The sequence below is a fragment of the Perna viridis genome, chromosome 6, assembly GCF_037379345.1.
Source record: "Perna viridis isolate PV_CMFRI_1.1 ecotype Kerala chromosome 6, ASM3737934v1, whole genome shotgun sequence".
Taxonomy (NCBI): domain Eukaryota; kingdom Metazoa; phylum Mollusca; class Bivalvia; order Mytilida; family Mytilidae; genus Perna; species Perna viridis.
Window position 1 is genome coordinate 10,834,249 of NC_142450.1, and position 20,202 is coordinate 10,854,450.

Below are 20,202 nucleotides of genomic sequence, written 5' to 3' on the forward strand. Positions count from 1 at the left end.
TGTCTTTGTTTATTTTTTTTTTAATGATATAGGTGACGCGGAAGTTACTCGTGACCTCCCACCATGACGTAAATTTAGAAACGCCATGTTATTGCAATTTAACAACGTTTAAGAAGAAAGGATTTATTTTGTTTATCATTGATTAATGTTTTGTACATATTCATGACATACTTTCTTATAATTTCCCCATAATCTGTTGGATAGAACATAGAATGGCTGGCGTTAGCGCCGGTGGAGGGAGAAACTCTTATAAAGTTGTTCTTCTTGGAGAAGGATGTGTTGGGAAAACGTCACTTGTCTTACGTTATGTTGAAAACAAATTTAATGATAAGCATTTAACAACTCTACAGGTAATTAGCATCACTTACCATTGATGGATTATAATATGCTACTGACTGAAACCCAACTTGCTGTGTCCTAGCTTGTGATCAATTTGGTGGTCGCCCACATATTCCAGCCAATCCAGGGCCTGAATGCAGTAGCACACTGGTTACATTTGTAGCATATATACAGTGCTTATTTCCTCTGTCAATATGGCACCCTTTATCTCCTTGTGTATATATTCCTCAGTCAATGCCTTTCAATCTGTCCTGTCCGTCACTCATACCTGGTAGTCTGAATTTCCTCTGCTCCTGCAATGCTCCTCTTTTTTATTTGGATTTTGATTTGTCAGGTTGGGATCAAAACGATGTGCCATACAAAATGTTGGAGTTTTAGCAGTATTGTAGAGTACCGCCCTTTAACTGGTTGTGACCACTTTCAAGTTGAAATTGTGCATGTCACACCTACATGTAGTACGAGTAAGAGTAATAAAGGGAACCAAGATTCTAGCGGAAATCAAAAGAATGTTATCCAGGGACAAACAGACAAACACAACAGAGAACACGAAGTACATGTAAATAAAATGATAGTTTCAATGATACTAAGTAACGAAAATAAATGAGTAACTCTGACTCCACTAAAAATTGGGAGCAATTGGACCAGGTGCACTGGTAGAGTAAGCGTCTGCCTTTCTAGAAACCCACTGCCAAGTTGCCCTCAAAAAGTTGTCTGGGAAAACTGTTACGCATTGCAGTGATTTTGTTACCCTTAATTTACCTCCGAATTTCGTCTGTTTCCCCCAGATATAGTTTCCCAATTCTGTGTATTTATTTCCCAAAATTATAGAAACTCCCAAATTAAAACTGGTAAAAATTTGATTGTTTACTTTTGAACAGAAAAGCCTCTGCTTAGATTTCAAACAATACGGTTCTAATTTTTGTTTCCTGAAGCAATCAAAATATTGAGACATCGTTTATTTTTGGTCCAAAGTTGGTGAGGAAATGATTTTCCATCCGGAAATTCAACTTAACTTCGTTTCACTCCCTATTATGCATTTTACCCCAATACTTCTGGAGATGGAATCATGTCTCACAACACAAATTATACTAATCCAAAAAGTAAACTAAACATGACGCAGCAGGTTCTAAAACCATAAAGGACTTATTCTGTACAACCCCATCTACAAATAATAATAAAAGTGACACACAGAAGATCGTTCAGAAAATTGTTGATGGAATTATTTTAAACATGTTGTCTTCTTGCTCCAATCAGTCCAGCGTTGACATTTGTGAATCAGATGACTATATTGAAACTGCTCCATCAAAAATGAAGAAACTCACAGTAAATAAACCACCCCTTATGGATCCTGTGCAATTAGAATTACAGTTGAAAAGTTTCAAAATGCAGCTTTTTATTTTGAGGTATACTGGTCTGCTTGTCAACCATTGGACCTTTAGCAGTACTCATCTGTTTTATTTTAATGTTTTTACCAACTGTTACAGCCAGGGGTACCTGACTACATGAATCAGATGCATGTCAAATTCAATCATTAAGACTTTTCCAACCTTTTTTCTCAAAATGTCTAAAGTAAACTGTGTTTGTATGATTGTCTAACTGCTAAAAGAAACCAGCTTACATAAACAAACTTTGATGCAATCATGAGAATTTGTCACAGGACTTAAATGAAGAGTTAACAAGTGGAGACCTAGTGAAATGTTTAAGGGACTTAAAGACAGAAAAATGAATCTTTAGTAAACAAAGTGAAACTATACTCTAAAGTGAATTGTAACAAAGATCAAACTTATGTGTTCTCTTTAATATTTAAAACAATAAATCAATTTTACTTGCAAATACATTTTATTTGTATGTATATGGCTGTTATTTGTTTTGGCACTGTCGTCATTGTCTGCATATTTTTTCCCAATTTGGTGTAAATTTTCCCAATAAAATGGGAGAATGCTTTGAAAAATAGTAACAAAATTACTGCATTGAACAAATCATATAAATATATTATTGGTTCACTGTTAAGTTTGAAATTCATGTCACAAGTACAATTTATGGGTCCTTCATTCAATATAAGAAAAGTCAAAAGTTATCTCTGCAAAACATGAAAAATGTATTTAAATTTATAATTAATTTAATAATCTGTAATATTGTAATACAGCAAAACCTGTCTAAACCAAACCCTGAACAATTCAAATATATGTCTAAACCATACACTTTAGAAAGTCTCTTTATATCGATTTAAATCTTATGTAACAGGATAGCATGATTTGGCACAAGATTATACTCCGCCACCAAGGATCGAATCCTAGGTCGCTCAGTAACAAGCCAGCGACAAACCAATTCAGTTAAAGAATTAATTTTTTATCCAAGTCAATTAACCGGCTATTTAAATCTCACTACCTACTACAACGCAGTTAGGCTGCCCTGCCACATTTCCCCCACCTTAAGAGTCTTTGTACCATGAATGACCCTAACAATAGCTCAAGATTGAGATATTAACTTACCCCTTAGGGGCTTAAGTGTTATCGATGCTGAACTTCAGGAAATTGCACCGGGTATAATACACAAAAATGAATATTTCCTCGTCAAGTTGTCATTACTTATAGAATGAGAATTTTATTTTTATTTTCATTCAGTATAAAGTGAACTTCTGTTTGATATTTACTGTGTTTTCCGTCCGATTCAACAAGCGTAGGTGTTTGAGCTATTCAATTTCGAGATCTGTAAAAGTATTTAAACCTCACTACCTACTACAATGCAGGTAGACCATCCTGCCACATTTTCCCCAACCTTAACAGTCTTTGTACCATGAATGACTCTTAACACTGGCTCATTAGCTAACCAATCCCCCTCGGGTATTTACATTGGGTGCCAAATGTAACGGAAGAGCATGAGCTCAGTGACAAGCCAGCGACAAACCAATTCGGCTAAAGAATTAATCCTTTAGCCAAGTCAATTAACTGGCTATTTAAACCTCACTACCTACTACAACCCATGTAGGCTGTCTTGCCACATTAATTTGACCCTTGTACACCAAACCAAACACCTGTCTAAACCAAACTAATTTCAAAGTAAAAAAGGGGTTTGGTTTAGACAAGTTTCACTGTACTTAAGGCTTACAACAGATGATGTACATCCTCTTCTTTCGTTCTAGGCATCTTTTCTGAATAAAAAACTGAATATTGGTGGAAAAAGGGTTAATCTAGCCATCTGGGTAAGTAAAATTAGAGCTAAATACATGTTGGTTTAATTTTTTGCTGAACCATGAGAACTTTTGTTGTACAAGTCTGATGACCCTGCAAGTTTTATATTGATAGAAACATGTTTACTAACACATCCTTTTCAATTTTTCCTATCTCTTCAGTGGAGTCACTATTTTCCTTTACTGTAATCTGCCACTGGGGCAAAAGACAAAATTTTGTTTAATGGTTTTCAAAACTTTTGTACATACGAAGTACAAAATATTTATTTGTTCTAATATACATTTTTTGCGTTAACAATAAACTTTTTTGTCACTTGAACAAAAAAAAATGATTTGTAAAAACATACATTTGTAAAATCAGTAAATCCAGATTTATAGAATAATATACATTTAATTACATACCAATGATCATTTTAACTGTGGGTGGTAGTGATGTGTATGGATATACATGTACATGTAATTGGTAATCAGTAACTTATATTATTCAACTTATTAAATTTAATGTAACATTTATTTACAATGTAACTGAAATGCAGAACTTTATACTGTCAGATCAATAGATATTTATTGGACAGTAATGGATGAGTTTATTTTTTTTTTTTTGGGGGGGGGGGGGGTGGGGGGAGGTGGGCATTAATCTTTTTGTAACCTGAAAATTTAACCATACAAATGTATTCTATTATTTTTAAAGTCAACCTACAAAACATTAGTTCACTCAACACTACATATATCAAGAGATACAATGTATATGTGCAAGTCGTCTTTCTCAATTTATACGTTCGCTACATGGCCAACATATAATGTATGAGGAAAGATTAGATGCAGATAGGTTGTATGCAATATCCAAAATATTTGATTAAATGTTATATGAGTGTATTCAGTTCTACATCATGCACATGAATTACCAAGGTTTACAGATTCTAAAATGTAAAGGTCCAATGTACTGTAGTTGTAAGAAATAGCGTTGTGAAACCATTTTTAATTATAACTTTACACTTTCAGTACAGAAAGAGACATGCATGTAACATGTCTGAACACCAACGTACATATAGTGGTTTACCACTTTACAGTGGTTCTCAATAATTGTTTTACTTTTAGAGATTTTTAGTTTCTTTTGAATTGTGAGTGGTAAGCTCAACTACTTTAATAAGTTTAAATCCAGAAAAGATATAGAAATATCTTCTAAGACTGAAGATATTTACTGCCACTCTATAAGTGAACTGGGGTACACCACTATGTCAGTGATCAGTCACGCTATTTTTCTTTTATGTACTGTAAATACACTTTTCATAAAATTCAGAAATGGACTGCTGTTTTATGTTATTTTTGTAACGTTATTATAGGATACAGCAGGACAGGAAAGGTTTCATGCATTGGGACCTATTTACTACAGGGACAGTAATGGTGCCATATTGGTCTATGATATCACAGATGAAGACTCATTTCAAAAAGTAGGTTTATTGAAGTAGAAGTACCTTTTGACAGGAATAGCAATTTAAGTACATATACCATTCTGCTTAAGAATCGGGCAATAGGTGGCACATCTTAATTCTCAATTTGGGCTTTTTTGTCTCAAATACATTCAAGAAAAGCACCTGAAAAGCTATTTAAATTTATCCTAAAGCTTCTGTGACATAGATTTTTTTTTATGCTTAAATATAACAGATAATTTTTTTCCGCTTTTTAGCGGAATTCCGCTATTTCAAAGTCGGATTTTACCATTATGATTATTTTTTTTTTACTGTATATTAGTTTCCGATTTTGCCAATTTCCGCTTTGTTTATATAGACCTGAAAAAATCATCCCTAATGTAAGAAGAATGTGCAAGAAAGTTTTCCCCCCATTTTTCCATGGTACATTTCAATTAAATTTGAAAATTTCTGGAGGTTTTTGGGTATAAATACTGGGTTAATGCAATAGAATCTCTGCATTTTTTCCTTCATGTTGCCACACCTATACATTTTGCCATACTCTTAGATGGAGTAGTACTTATGGTCTTCATAATAAACCAGTAGTCTAAAGCCAGAGACTGATAAAAATGCTGGTTTCACTTACAAAAAATTTACATGTTATACATCAGGGATCTACATGGATCAAAATGAACACATGGCTCACTCTTTAGTTGGACAAATTTTCATCGTGATGCATGTCCTTTCGCGCAGAAAATAACTTGCCAAAAAAAGTATGATAAGGTTGAAAGTGATATATTTAATAGCACAAGCTACAACATAGAAATCAACAATGGTTGTTTTTTTTTGTTTTTTTTGGGTTTTTTTTTTGTCAGTATTGCCTATTTATATCAAAATAAAGTTTTCCTGTCTCCAGGCTTAACCATAGGTCCACAAAAGAAATTAAAACCACTGATACATGTAGGTGTGGTCATTTTGTTGATACCATTAACCATGTGCATTTAACAAGTTCTTTATAATTTTAACCACAAGAAGTTAGACAGTAAAACATCGTTTTCATCCGTATTGTGTCTTTAAACAATTCTTTAGAACTTTTGAGAGTCATTCCATCGCATTTTCATAAAAGTTAGGCAAATTGAACTGCTTTTCTCTGTCAGATAATTGCCGAGATCGTTAAGACATTGTTGTATAAATTAAGATCTGCTTCCCCCCCTCTCCGATCACATCCATCTTTATCAAATTGGATTAAACTCTCGATACTTTTCATTTATATTTTATTAAATGAAAAGTTTTTTTTTTTAATTTTGTTTATTTAAAAAAAAAACAGTAGAAATCATTCAGCTTTTTATTGATTTTGCCAACGAAGATAATCGTAAATTTGACAGATCCGATATGTGTTAACGCCCACGTTTCACTCCCTGACATATATAAAATCCCGTAAATTACCAATCAAAACATTGAAATTACCATTAGATTAAAGACACATGCCAGTCATATAGATTTATGACAGGTATAGGTGATTAATAAACAAGAGTAATTCGGAAACACAGTGCCAATTTGCAATGCATGACGCAAATTTGAATACATGGCGCACACCAAATGAACATGTGGCACTCGCTTTGAATTCATGGTGCCAAGAAAGTAACACATGGTGCAGCGCCATGCAAAAAGGGGCCAACGAGAACCGTGTACATGCCAGTAATATCTGTACAAGGAATTTTTCATAAGTACAGTTTTGGCTTTGAGATAAAAAAAAAATTTTATGATAGTAACTGCTATCAACGGAGACGGAAATTCTAGGAACTTGAAGTCTGCTTTCACCTTCTTACATGGGCAGTAGAGTTGTCAATAAAATTCTATTGATTCTGATGAAACTTATTAGGAATGCTGTATGGATCATATGTACATATGTGCATGTGCTTTACTGAATATATTTTTTTGTTGGAATTGCTAACTTAAGAAATTACATAGTTATAATAGTAAAATGTATTTTAATATATCGGCTCACAGCATATCTAATTTGAAAATTCCTTTAGTTTTTCATTGAACTTCTATTTTGTGTAAAACAGGTTAAGAATTGGGTGAAAGAATTAAAGAAAATGTTAGGGAATGACATCAGTCTGTGTATAGCAGGAAATAAAATAGATTTAGAAAAAGATCGCCATGTAACAGTGTCAGAAGCTGAGTCGTAAGTTTGTCTTTCAAGTAGATTGATTATAATACAACAAATAAAAATGCATCACAGATATGGAAATATTAGTAGAAAAAAAAACCAGTACTACCCTTGTCTCAAAAGGTAGAAGAAACCTCTTCTACCATACAGTTACATAAACCGTATGAAGAACTCACAGAACAGCATACAGGAAATGACCTTTATATTAAATAACTCAAATTATACATTGTACAATAATGTATGGTTGTGTATACCTGTTTAAAGGAATGCAGAATTTTTTACATGTAAGATTCTGTCCTAGTATTGATAACAAGCAGTTCCTGTTTCAGTATTGCTTCTGTCATCCTCTCTTTCAATTTTCATTTCCTTACACCAACTAAATTTTGGACATTGACTGGTGATAAAAACCTCCTTGTGCATTTCCATCAGTTTGTTAATTTAAGGTAGATCATACCTATTACACTGAAGATTCTTGTATGTCATTTTACAAAATCATACTGACATACATGTATATATTTTTAGTGAATTGATAATGTTTAAAATGGTGTAATAACAGTATGCTTAAATTATTTTAAAAGAATTTTTGACATAAAAAAGATGTTTGGTAAAATTACAAACATAATTTTTAAGAGGAGATAATTTTGGGGTTGATTGATTGATTGTTGGGATTTAACATCCTAGCAGCGATATTTCAGCTATATTCAGACAATTATAATTTGGGGAAAATGTTCTGTAGAAATGTATTGGGAATTTTAGTTTTTTTTTTCTTATATTACAAGAAAAAAACTTTGTAACCTTCAATTTTCTTTTGGAAATATGAAAGAATGTCAGTTAAGTGTTCTTTATATACATGTAATTTAGAGGAAATTCTATTTACCAATTTTTTGATTGTTTGCAAAACAGTAAAATACCTCACAGAATCAATATATATTGCCTTTATTAAGGCTCAATTGTCTCAAAATCAAGTTTGCTGACATCAGTTTTTTACAATTAAAATTCTAAAGAATGTTCATTTAATGTCATCTATTAGGTATGATCTACCTTAAACGTACGTGTATGTATCAGTGAGTATGAAACAATTTAACAGCTACGCCTACCATCAACCAAAATTTTAATTTCTCCACTCTTCACAGTGGAGTCACTCATCCACTGTGACTCCACCAAATCAAAAACCGGGATAAAACAATATTTTCAATATTTATTTTTTCATCTTTCCTTTACTGAAATGTTATTATATTGTTATTACTTTTGAATATACCTTGGTATATTGAAAGGAGAAGTTTATTACAAGCAATTTTATAATGGTGACTCCACTCAAATATCTCCACTGTGGAGAGTGGAAAAGTTAAAATTTGTGTTGACAGTAGTGTATATATACATTTAAGTACAAACCAGTTAGACAGCTAATTAAATGAAACTTGATGTAACTTAGTAGACTTTTTTAAAACTTCTCTAGATGTTGTGAAAATTGAAGTGTTTTCTTTCTACAGGTACGCAGCGCAGGTTGGTGCAAAACATTTTCATACGTCTGCAAAATTGAGTAAAGGAATAGAAGAGATGTTCCTGGACCTCAGTAAAAGTAAGTCTTGGTATTTTTTTACCCTATTAGTCTTTTTCCTTATGGAGTATGTAGTGAAAGGGAAAGGTAGGGACCATGGGCCACATGCCCATTAAAGGTGAAAATCGCCCATGAAAGTTACAGGATTTTACTTAGAATGTTAAAAAATTGCCAATATATATCTCAAATACTTGTAATAAATGCTGAAAATGGCCTATTTAAAAATTCTTTCCCGACCACTGAGTATGGTAAGCTTCAGAACTTGTACCATGTATTCTGTTAGACAGATTACAGTAGATATAGCTAAAGTGTCTATAAATTCTCTTTAAAAATAATTGAAATCTATGGTGTTCTTGAAATCAGTTTTTCTGTTCAACTGGGAAAACTTAGGGGGAAAAAAAAGGAATTTGAACATTCAACAGGAACAGTCACTTCTAGGAAATTCTGTAAGGTAAAAATATAAAAATGATAAATCATTGAATTATATCTTGACCAGGCTGAAGATAATACTAAATTGGAGTTACTTCCCTTACTATTTGTAATCTGTTTGAGTTTCATACTTTTATAATGATTGGGTGAGCATGAAATAGACCACTTGACAAGTAAAATCACTACATTTGTATCTTATTTCACTGCTTGCAAATGTTTTTGCTGTTGTTGGTTTACAGAAAAAAATGGTACTTGAGGTGGCAGACTAATAAATATTCTTGAGAGAAATTCTAGAGTTTCATCTCATAAAAAAATAGGGTAACCTTGTTGAAAAGTATTTGTCTGCATGTAATGTACATATTTTACTACCATACATTATACCAATAAAGATACATTTTTGTTCTCAGACATTACAGTTTAGTAAAATATACATTGTAAATATAGCATTTGTATGAATAAAGTTTTTCCCAAACACTTTTAATTCAGCCTTGAAATAATTCCTGCTATGATATTCTGAACTCTTATTGTTCTTTCAATAGGTATGATGGAAAAAGCTGAGAAGAACGGGGGTTCAAATAATAGGACAATGACAAAAAGCAAAAGTGTGATAGTTGTTGATGATGATCAACAACAACAACAAAGTAGTGGAGGATGTTGTTGATGATATTGCTGTCGTCTGCCCAAAGCAAGATGGCTGACTACAAAGGCTACTTTATTTTGTTAAACTGTGCAGTCATAGTTTAAATGTAATATTATGTATTGTATAATTGCCATGAAAGTGCTTTTTTGTTGATTCTTTTACAAATAAGTTATAGAGAGACGAGTTGAAAAGTGAGTGTGTGTTTATTGTTGTTGGTTGTATGAGGCATGCTGGGTATGTGGGAGAGAGAGGAACATTATGAAGTACACTAGTACTGTGTATTGTCTTTTTTGTTACAAGAAATCATGTAATCATTCATCCAACTCTGCTTTTTCTGTTCCTTATTATTTATTATATAGATAGCAATGAATTGTGTAATCAATTTTGATAATTCTGACACGTTTTAAAGTAAATTTTGTAATTTCAACTCTTAGATTTCTTCCGTCAAGACATCACATCACTTTTCTGTTCTAACATTCACTTTATTTGATGTCACACTCGCTGATGATTAAGGATATCAATTTACAAATCACTGAATTTAAAATTTATTTGAAACTAATGATAAATTATGAGAAAAAAATCTTCATGATGAATGGGATAATTAGTTGGTTTCTGTTAATATAGGGTTTGACACTAACAATAGTCCAGTAGTCCATTAGTCCTGTGCTTACTTTATTTGAGAAGGGACTACCTAGAAATTTTATTTAGTAGTCCTTTGGGCTACCTATTTAATTCTTAAAATTTTACTATAACTAAAACAGGGCCACAAGATAATTTTGAAGACAACCTAATTTATCAATCAGAAAGTCCTTTGGACTACCTAGCTAGAAAAGTTTGTGTCCAACAACCAAAATATAAGTACTTGTGTGATGAATGCTCCCAGTTGATTTAACTTGTGCACATATCAAGTTCCACCCACTTTTTAAATCTAGGTGTTCTTTGGCAGGCATGGTCATAGTTGGGTTACTTCCTCTTTCCCAATTAAGTACCACTCTGTGTAAGAATCAGGCAATGGGTGGCACATCATTTTCCCCAATATAGTAATTTTTGCCTAAAATATATTTAGTACATCTAGAAAACAACTGAAAAGCTATTTAAGTTAATCCTGAAGCATCTGTGATATATATATATATTTTGACTGCTTACATAGCAAAAGAGTGTGGGAAAATTTTCCCGCCATTTTTCCGTAGTGCATTTCAACTAAATTTGCCCTATCAACATTTGAAAAAGGCAAATTTTACAAACACTTTGATGGTTGTTTCTGGTGGTTACCAGGTATAATTAATTGGTTAATGCAAAAAAATCTTTGTGTTTATTCCTTCATGTGCCACACCTTATATACATTTTGCCTGATTCTTAGACAGAGAAGTACTCAGTTATCCTACAATTATTGTTTATTATCTGTGTCGGCTTCCTAATGATAGACTTCATTGATCAGTAATCAACTTTAAAGGGAAATGCTTGTTAAATGTATGTTAAAATTCAATTTTGCTAATTGAAATTATTTCCCATTGCTTAAGTTTGCTTGTAGAATTCTATATGTATTAGAAGTTAAGTTCAAAAATACAAATGTTACCCAAGAAACTTAGATTTAGCATATGAAAATTCAGAGCAGTTCCAGACTGTTCTTTGCTCACTTATGCCCAAATTTTTCAGGAAATTAAAAAGAAATTTGACAAAAAGAGTTGGTTTCAACCTTTTGACCCCCTGGTTCCAACACTGTTAATGTGATACCATGTATTTTTGCAAGTATCAACATTATATATTTACATGAAAAACATGTAAAGATGAAGGTATTAGCACAAAGAATTGTTAAAACTCAGTAAATATATATATTGAATATTTTGATATTCTGTATTGTGAGGGTTTTTAATGGCAGACGTAAAGATGGTTTTGTATGTGCAATGATACTTACAGTACATGTTGTATGTGTTGTCGAAATGATGAAAATTTTTATGGGTGCCTACTTCTAAGAAGCTTCTTATAATTTTTTTTTGAAATATTTGAATATTTAATCAGGATATCTCTTCATTGAGAGTAATTTTTTTGTTCTGCTTATCAAGTACATGTATATCAAAATTTTGTATTCTAAAATATCAAGTTGTCAAATTTCTTGAAGATAAAAGGTTGTGATTGTTAAGGAAACAAAAATTATATACCATGTCTTTTTTATCCTGTCCAGGTGAAAGGTCAGGGGTTATTGAGTCAAATTTAAGTCATCAGTTAAGATTAGCTGCAAAGCCACAAAGCCCTTGAACAACTAAACCAGAGACTATAAGAAGGGTTTGGGCTGAAACTAGTGTTGATTCTTATTTTTTTCCCATGAGTACAAAGTGTTTTTGCAAAAAAATGACTTTAAAGTTTCATAGGCACCTTCTTGCTTATAAGATGGTTGTTGCCTGTTTTGCAATTTATAAAATCTAATTCTAAATATAGTTGAATGATCCACAAGGCTGAATATTCTGTTGGGAACTTAACATTTAATACTACAAACAGCTGACTTGAAGTACATAATATTTTTTTTTCTAAGATGTACATTTTATCATTATTATTATTGTTTGTTTAACCTGAAAGCCCTGGTGTCTTAATCAGAATTATCATCTTAAAGTTTAGACATAATTTACAGAAGGTTATTTATCAAGATTATCAGTTTTATTAGTATATCATCCTAAAATGACAAGGTCATATTTAAAAATTAAAAAGTACATGAAACTGAGTTGTTTGATTTTGAAAAAAAATACATATTGTATGATGGTTTCGTGGTCTTTTTTTTTTGTCTTCTTTCCCAAGTCTAATATTAAGAATTCAAATTTTAAGTTCTTAATAATCTTAAGTTTCAGCCTTAAAATGCCTTCCTGAAGGTTACCAATAACTTTCTATATCTATTACCTCATTAAGTTTTTGATAAGCAGGGAAGTTCATATGATTTTAAGCATATGAGGGACAGAGCTTTTTGTACACAAGTGATGTTTTTGTTGTAGGTTATATCTTGACCAAGACGAAAATGTGAGACATCCTGTGATGTATACTGCATCTGTGTTAAAAGTTCAAACAATCACTAACTAAATTTATTGAATATGTCACTTCTGACATTGATTTTTAGCCATTCATTGTTCACAGTGATGCAGGACGTAACAGCCATACTGTCACGTCGTCCATACCTTGAAAGGACGCATCAGCCTTAGTATCACATTGTCCATACTTAAAAAGATGCAGGGCCCATATGATAAGATCGTCTATATACATTTAAAGACAAGTCGTCTTTGATTTTTTGGTTGGTTTATCTATATACATGAACATTATGTAGGGCATCATGCTCTGTCTCAATAAAAGTTAAGAAAAAAATCACTTCACATCTGGTGTGTTGATAATTAATTTAGGTATATATCTATATATTTGTGTTTGTGCTTTTATTGTTCTTTGTTGAAAAATAGAGATATTAAAACAAAGTTTACCTTTGTATATACCTGGAATCCATAATAAACTATTTTAAATTAGTTTCATTTTGTTTTATTGACAAAGTCAACCAAATTGAGGCAATGGTTTCAGTTTCACTTAGTTACATAAATATTTAAGTGCTGATGTCAAGTGACTTAACTGGAAATACAAAACAAGAAAAAAAACAAGGCAAAAATTAAAAAAAAAACTTTCTAATTTCCTTCATATTCTTTTCTAACCGGCAGGCTCATCCTGGTTGGTGGTCTAGTGTTGAGTAATTAAAGGCCTTGGCCAGATCAGAGCAATAAAGAGAATATTAATTTACTAGAATGTTATATAACTATGGTCTATGAAGAGAACAAGTACTATGTCCATTCCTCATGACCTTCTAAATTGAAGCATGAAATTTTTAAATGAACAGTACCAAGTACAAATAACCCACCAAGTTTCATAGGAGTTGTCCCTATTGATGGCACGTGGTGAAATTACAAGTGTTTTATAGGGGGTTTCCCTGTTTCTACCATAATTGATTATTTACTATACGGGTACTTTTGATACTGTTTGTAGTTGAGGGTGTATCACAATCACTTTCACTATCATATGAACAAGCCATTTTTAGCTCACCTGGCAGTTGGCCAAATGAGCTATTGTCATCACTTGGCGTCCGTCGTCGTTAACAATTTTTCTGAACTCCTTTTCTCTAAAATTACTTAACCAATTGGAACCAAACTTGGGATGAATGTTCCTTGGGGTATCCTGCATAGAATAGGGTTGTGGATTTTTGATCCGTCGAAAAAGATGGCCGCCGTTACTAAAAAGAGAACATAGGGGTCAGACATTAGTTTTTCGCATATATCTCCAAAACCGTTAGGTTTAACCAAATTCTTTCAATAGCTGAAATGATCCTTTTTTTAGGACTACAAAAGTCTTAAGGCATATAAGTTGTCAGATGACTCCTTATAAGAATTATTGCTCTTGAAAGGGGAAAAATGACGTTTTTTTTTTTTTTTTACAGTTTTCAGCCAATATCTTGATCCTATGATAGATAGGAAGAAACTTTCAATTGCTGAAATGATCCTTATGATAAGTCCTACCCAAAGTCTTCTTGAGTCAAAATTGTTGGACAACTTCTTGTTAAATTTATTGCCCTTGAAAGACATAATAAAACCAGGTGAGCAATTCAGGCTCCTCGGAGCCTCTTGTTTTTTTCACCAGCTGTAAAAAAGAGTTGTCACAAACACCCGAATTTCAATGTTTTTGTTATAAAAAGGTGGTTAATTCCAACTTGTATAGCATTTTTGTTCCTCAGATAGTATAATATTGAATGTTCAAATGCATTTTGTTAATTGACAACTGCACGTTTCGCGTGAAAACCACGAGAAGTAATGAATACATCGGAGGAATTTCGTGTTTATCTCACACGGTTTAGTTGAAGATCACATGACGATGCCTACGTCCCAGTGAAGTTGTCTTCAAGCTTATGTCATACGACAAAAAGGCTGTGTACACTATTGTACAGTTAAAAACTTAAACTACCGAATGGAGTTAATTACTCCTCGATATATAGTTCACAATTATCTTTTGAATTGCAAGAAATGAGATCTTAAGTACCATTCTGTGTAAGAATCAGGCAATAGGTGGCACATCATTTTCCCTAATTTGGTTATTTTTGCCTAAAATATATTCAGCACATCTAGAAAACAACCAAAAAGCTATTTAAGTTTATCCTGAAGCATATGTGACGTAGATATTTTTTGACAGCTTATATAGGGAAAAAGTGTGGGAAAGTTTTCCCGCCATTTTTCCATAGTGCATTTCTACTAAATTTGATCTATCAATATCTAAAAAAGGCAAATTTTACAAACACTTTTATGGTTATTTCTGGTGGTTATCAGGTATAATTAATTGGTTAATGCAATAAAATATCTTTTCATTCATGTGCCACACCTTATATACATTTTGCCCGATTCTTAGACTGAGAAGTACTTAAGTAATGGAACCAACTGAACGGTCATGTTGATTTACATATTTTCTGCTCATCTGGCAACATCCGCTAAAACACTTCGAAATCACCCTCTTTACTTGTAAATCTAAACCAATATTAATGTACGGATTCACTGCCTGTTGGAATATTGGCATACATTGTGCAAACAATTTAAATCTCATTGAATCTACTGACGACACAAGGTTGACATTTAGAAGAGAAATACATATAAAAACTATATATGGTAGATAGGAGACAAAGTTTACAAAAGCAATGACAAAACACAACTTGTTAAGTCTACCCAGAGTTTTTTCTTCCCTCTTGCTATATGTCCCGGTATTCTTTTTCATTCCAATATCATCCCATTCATCATTTGATCGACTGTGGTGTATTTTTTCACTTTGGTTACACGAGCCGGGAGAATTTTCTGCGTTATTCTTTTCAGCTTTTGTTTCAGTTGGTCCCTCAACTCCTTTCAACGTTTTGTTCTTTTGAAACATTTTTCTAGTATGGTATATAACAGGGATATAAAGTCCTACTGTAATTATTCCAAGCAGTAAAATTGTCAGCATGCCTATGCCTTCCAATACCGTATCGGTTGAGTGATTGAAAAATACTGAAACGCAATAATATTTCGTAGTCTTTGAAATTGTTCCATTTCTATATTTCTCGCTATTTAGAAAATAGGAGTGTTTACGTACGCCTTTCAAAAGAGAGAACACAAAACTTATTCCAAACGATATGATCAAACAGATTCTTCGCCAGAAAATTGTCGGTTGTTTTCGGAAGGGTTGGCATATTTTCCGGTAACGATGTATTGCGATACATAACAAAATTATTCCTGACGAACCGACAGTAAAATACACGGCAAATTTCAAGAAGCACCACACCGATAAACATGGAAATTCATACTCGAGATTTCTTAGAATGTGGAACAATCCATGAAAAATACAACCAAAAAAGTCTACAACAGCCAACACAAGGAGGAAGAGTCGCTCATTCCGCCTAGCCTTGTTGATACGGGATGCGTAGATCACGTAGATACATGCATTACCAACAATACCGCTTGTAGCTAAAACTACCAAAAATACGACCAGAAAATAACGAAAAGTACGTAAATCATATACATGTAATTCAGTATTCACACTTTCAGTACTGTTAAAACTGTACATGTCGGCCGAATATTACCTATGTGAATTAAATACAATTATCCAGATTTGCGAAATCATCTATGTTAGTTCACAGCGCTCTTGGCGTTCGACCTATACAGGTACATGTATGACCGTTTACGCGCTAAATACTTTACAGGTAACATAAAAAGTGTCCTTATTATGTTTCGATTCCTTTTTTATTTCAAGGAATCGAAACAGACTTGTTTCCTTCTAAAATTGTTTTTGTGTAATTTAAAAACCCATACTATAGAATTCAGTGGAAACACACGGTTTATGCAAATAAATCGGAGAAACTACATCTATTGAAGGATCCAGCTGTATTTGAAATACGTTCATTGTCAACTTTTACAATAGTTTAAGAATACTTGAACAGATTATTATTAATGATATGTTGCAATTTCAGTATTTCAATACGTTGGAAAACCACTCGATTTGGATATTTCCGTTAATATACTCGTATGTCATTTGTTACATGTAACATCATGCAGACTATGTACTCATCGTTACAAGCATAATGACATGAGAACCCTAAGTAGACCTTTTTAGGCAATAAGTTCGTACACGTTCATATTGCAATAGCCGTAGTTAAAATTTCCCCTCATTAGCAATCAGATAAAAATATGAGTTTGATTAGGCACATGCATAACCTACAGGGGCGTATCCAGACACCTTGAAAAGGAGGGGTGCTAGACGGGATTCCTCCAAAAGAGGAGGGGCTAGGACATCATTTGCATTTTTTGCCAATTTTACACATAAAAATGACAAATTTTTCATTAAAAATGGGGGATGCAAGGGGTTGGATCCGCCACTGACTTGTATTCCTGTGTTTGTTACATTATTTGTGGAGGGAAACATAAAAGGTTATTCTATGTTTTTATGGATTTCCATCGTTACCATATAATAACTGACTTCCCAGACGCGTACCTGGTATGCAGTACAAAAGACATCTTGTATTTGCCTTAAAGTTGGTAAAACATCGTAGAAAGGAAGACTGAGCTAACTGTCCCCGGTGACTAAGTGGTTTTTTTTTTTTTTTTTTTTTTTGTATGAGGTCCATACTTTCGAAGAACGTTACTTTTACAGATCTCGATATTGTATAGCTCAAACACCTTCGCTTGTTGAATCAGACACAGTAAATATCAAACGGAAGTTCCTTTATTCTGAACGAAAGTGAAAATTAAAATCTCGTTCTAAAAGTAACAACAACTTGACGAGGAAATATGTCAAATTTGTGTATTATACCCGGTGCAATTTCCTGAAGTTCAGCATCGATACCACTTAAGGGGTAAGTTAATATCTCGATTATACATAATTTGGTCTGTAAAATCATGCAGTTACCGTTCACCCTAGACATACAGAGAAAGTAATACATTTTATAAATAAACATTATGCGCATGACAAGAATATTATTTAAACTACGAATGATTAGTTAGAAGTTAACAAGTTAAACGATAGTGGCAGTGTTTCGGAACAACCTTGAGGAACTATAGAAGTACATTTACACCATTATTAATAAATCTAATGAGTTTACACAGATTACTTCATTGAAGTCTACCATTAAATTGGAATAAATCTTTGAATTTCAAAACATTCACTCGCTGTAAATACCTTTTGTTTAAAAATTGTTTTCTAGTATTCGAGAAAAAAAATATTGAAGAATGAAATGAAATTCATCTCCCAGTTCTCTGTCGTTACACAAAGTACAAAATCGCAAATTTCTATCTAAATTTTGCCGACGTCGCGTTTCGATTGGCAATCTATGGTTGCCTACTCTAAATCTACATAGAGTAAGGGCATCCTTTTCGTATAAAATATCTTAGTACTTTTCAAATGCAAATTCTTCTTCGAACAATTTGTAACAAAAGCCTTTAGACGAGTTTTCAGTATCAGATCTCCATGTTTGTTGAAATTGGTCTTTTAATCTTTGTTTCAGATTGGTTATTAGCCAATCTGAGTGAAGTCCCCAATTAAATTGTATATGCCAAATATTCCCAAAACCACAATTGTTTAAACTTCTCTTAATGAAATCAGTCCATGGAGATTTGTATCTGTTTTGACTATATAACTCATACATATATCTATATAATACATTGCAAATTTTAAAATCTTTATCAATAATAAATTTTGCCCAATAACTATCCATACGAGACTTCATGTGAACGTGTAAAGGATATACACCGAGCTCACCATATATCATAAAATTTGGTGAGCTCTTTTTTAAATTCGTTAATAGTTTGCAAAATTTAAGGTGAACCCTCTTTATAATATCCAGATTAGTGGATCCCCATACCTCACAACCATATAGTAGAATGGGTTTAACAATTTTATCAAATAAATAATATTGGTCTCGTATAGATAATTTCTTGAGTCTACCTTTCTTAAGTACGTCGTACATAGCTCTATTGGCTTTTTATCATTCTTTTTTTTTTCGCTTATGAACAATAACATACCAAGGTATGTGAATTCTTTGACAATTACAATAGGATTTCCATTGTATAAAAAATAATATTATTAGGGACACGGCCCGCAGAAAATACAATAACTTTTGTTTTATTCGTGTTAACATGGAGTTCCCGTTGATTGCAGTATTCCTGAAATCTGTCAATTTGGAATTGTAAACCCTCCTTATACTCTGTCAATAGTACCGTGTCATCAGCATATAAAAGCAAAAATAATTTGATAAATATATTGAGATGCTCTTCAATCTCATCAGATAAACATTCTAACCCCTGTACATTATTATCCTAAAAAATTGTTCCAGATCATTCAGGAATAGTGCAAATAGGAAAGGTAATAAATTCTCGCCTTGATGGACTCAAATATTACACTCAAAATATTCTGACATTTGTCCATTGTAAGCTATTCTAGACTGTATACCAATATATATTATAAATGACATGGTAAATTTTGTCATTGATATTGTTAAGTAACATTTTATTCCAGAGACCAACTCGCCAAACTTTATCGAAAGTTTTTTTTTCGAAATCAATAAATAAACAAAATAACTTTTTTTCTACTGTATTTTTTTATGAGGTCTATAAGTGAGGTAAGTACAAAGAGATTGTCTATGGTTGAATATCAAGGCCGAAATCCTGCCTGGTTTTCGCAAATCAAGTTTACATCTTCTGAAAAGTTGTTTAATCAATTGTTCAGAATGGATGTAAATAGTTTTCCAAAACAACTAATTATCGTGATGGGTCTAAATTTTTTTGGATCGAGTTAATCCCCTTTATTTTTATAAATTGGAATAATGTTGCCTAGTAACCAGCCGCCAGGAACAATGCCTTTAAAGTTTTACATAAATATGAAGCATAACAGAAAAAGAATTCTTTAAATATTCATTCACAATATTATCATCCCCAGATGATTTATCATTTTTTAAACGTTTAATAGTTTGTTCTGTTTCTTCCATTGTTATAACCAATCTTGGTTCCCTTGGTTACTCTTTCATTCTAATTGAATATGCATATGTTAGATTAAAACTAGAAGTAAGAAAACATGAATGTACTAGTCTGTAAGTACATCATGCAATGTGCATGCATATACATGTAGACACATGACTGTGCAATAGCTTTGACTAACATGAACCTCATTTTTCCAATTTTAATGATTGTTGTAAAAGGGTATGTCAATATCAAGTGCTCTTTATCAAGGTCGAATGAAGACAGTTGGGAGTGATAAAGTTATGTACATTGTCGCCTATGCACTATATATATAAGACGCCGAAGGGAGGCTGGGATTTTGATATTAGACAAGAAAATTTGTATTTATATTTCAGCAGCGACCGAAATATATATTTCTTTGAAACTCTGCCTTGTTAAGTAATTATGAAATTATAGATTCATTTTTGTTCAATGTATGAGTAGATTT

At 32.5% G+C, this 20,202-nt stretch overlaps 1 protein-coding gene across 1 annotated transcript; it reads left to right on the plus strand.

Annotated features, from left to right (window-relative positions):
- The first annotated feature begins 52 nt into the window (after positions 1-52).
- On the plus strand, positions 53-13,236 carry LOC148613625 (ras-related protein Rab-21-like). The gene is made up of 6 exons (XM_088587073.1): positions 53-350; positions 3,482-3,541; positions 4,873-4,980; positions 7,008-7,126; positions 8,602-8,690; positions 9,638-13,236. The coding sequence occupies exons 1-6, from the start codon at positions 213-215 to the stop codon at positions 9,757-9,759; spliced, it is 636 nt and encodes a 211-aa protein (XP_088443199.1). The 5' UTR covers positions 53-212; the 3' UTR covers positions 9,760-13,236.
- The last annotated feature ends 6,966 nt before the right edge of the window (positions 13,237-20,202 follow it).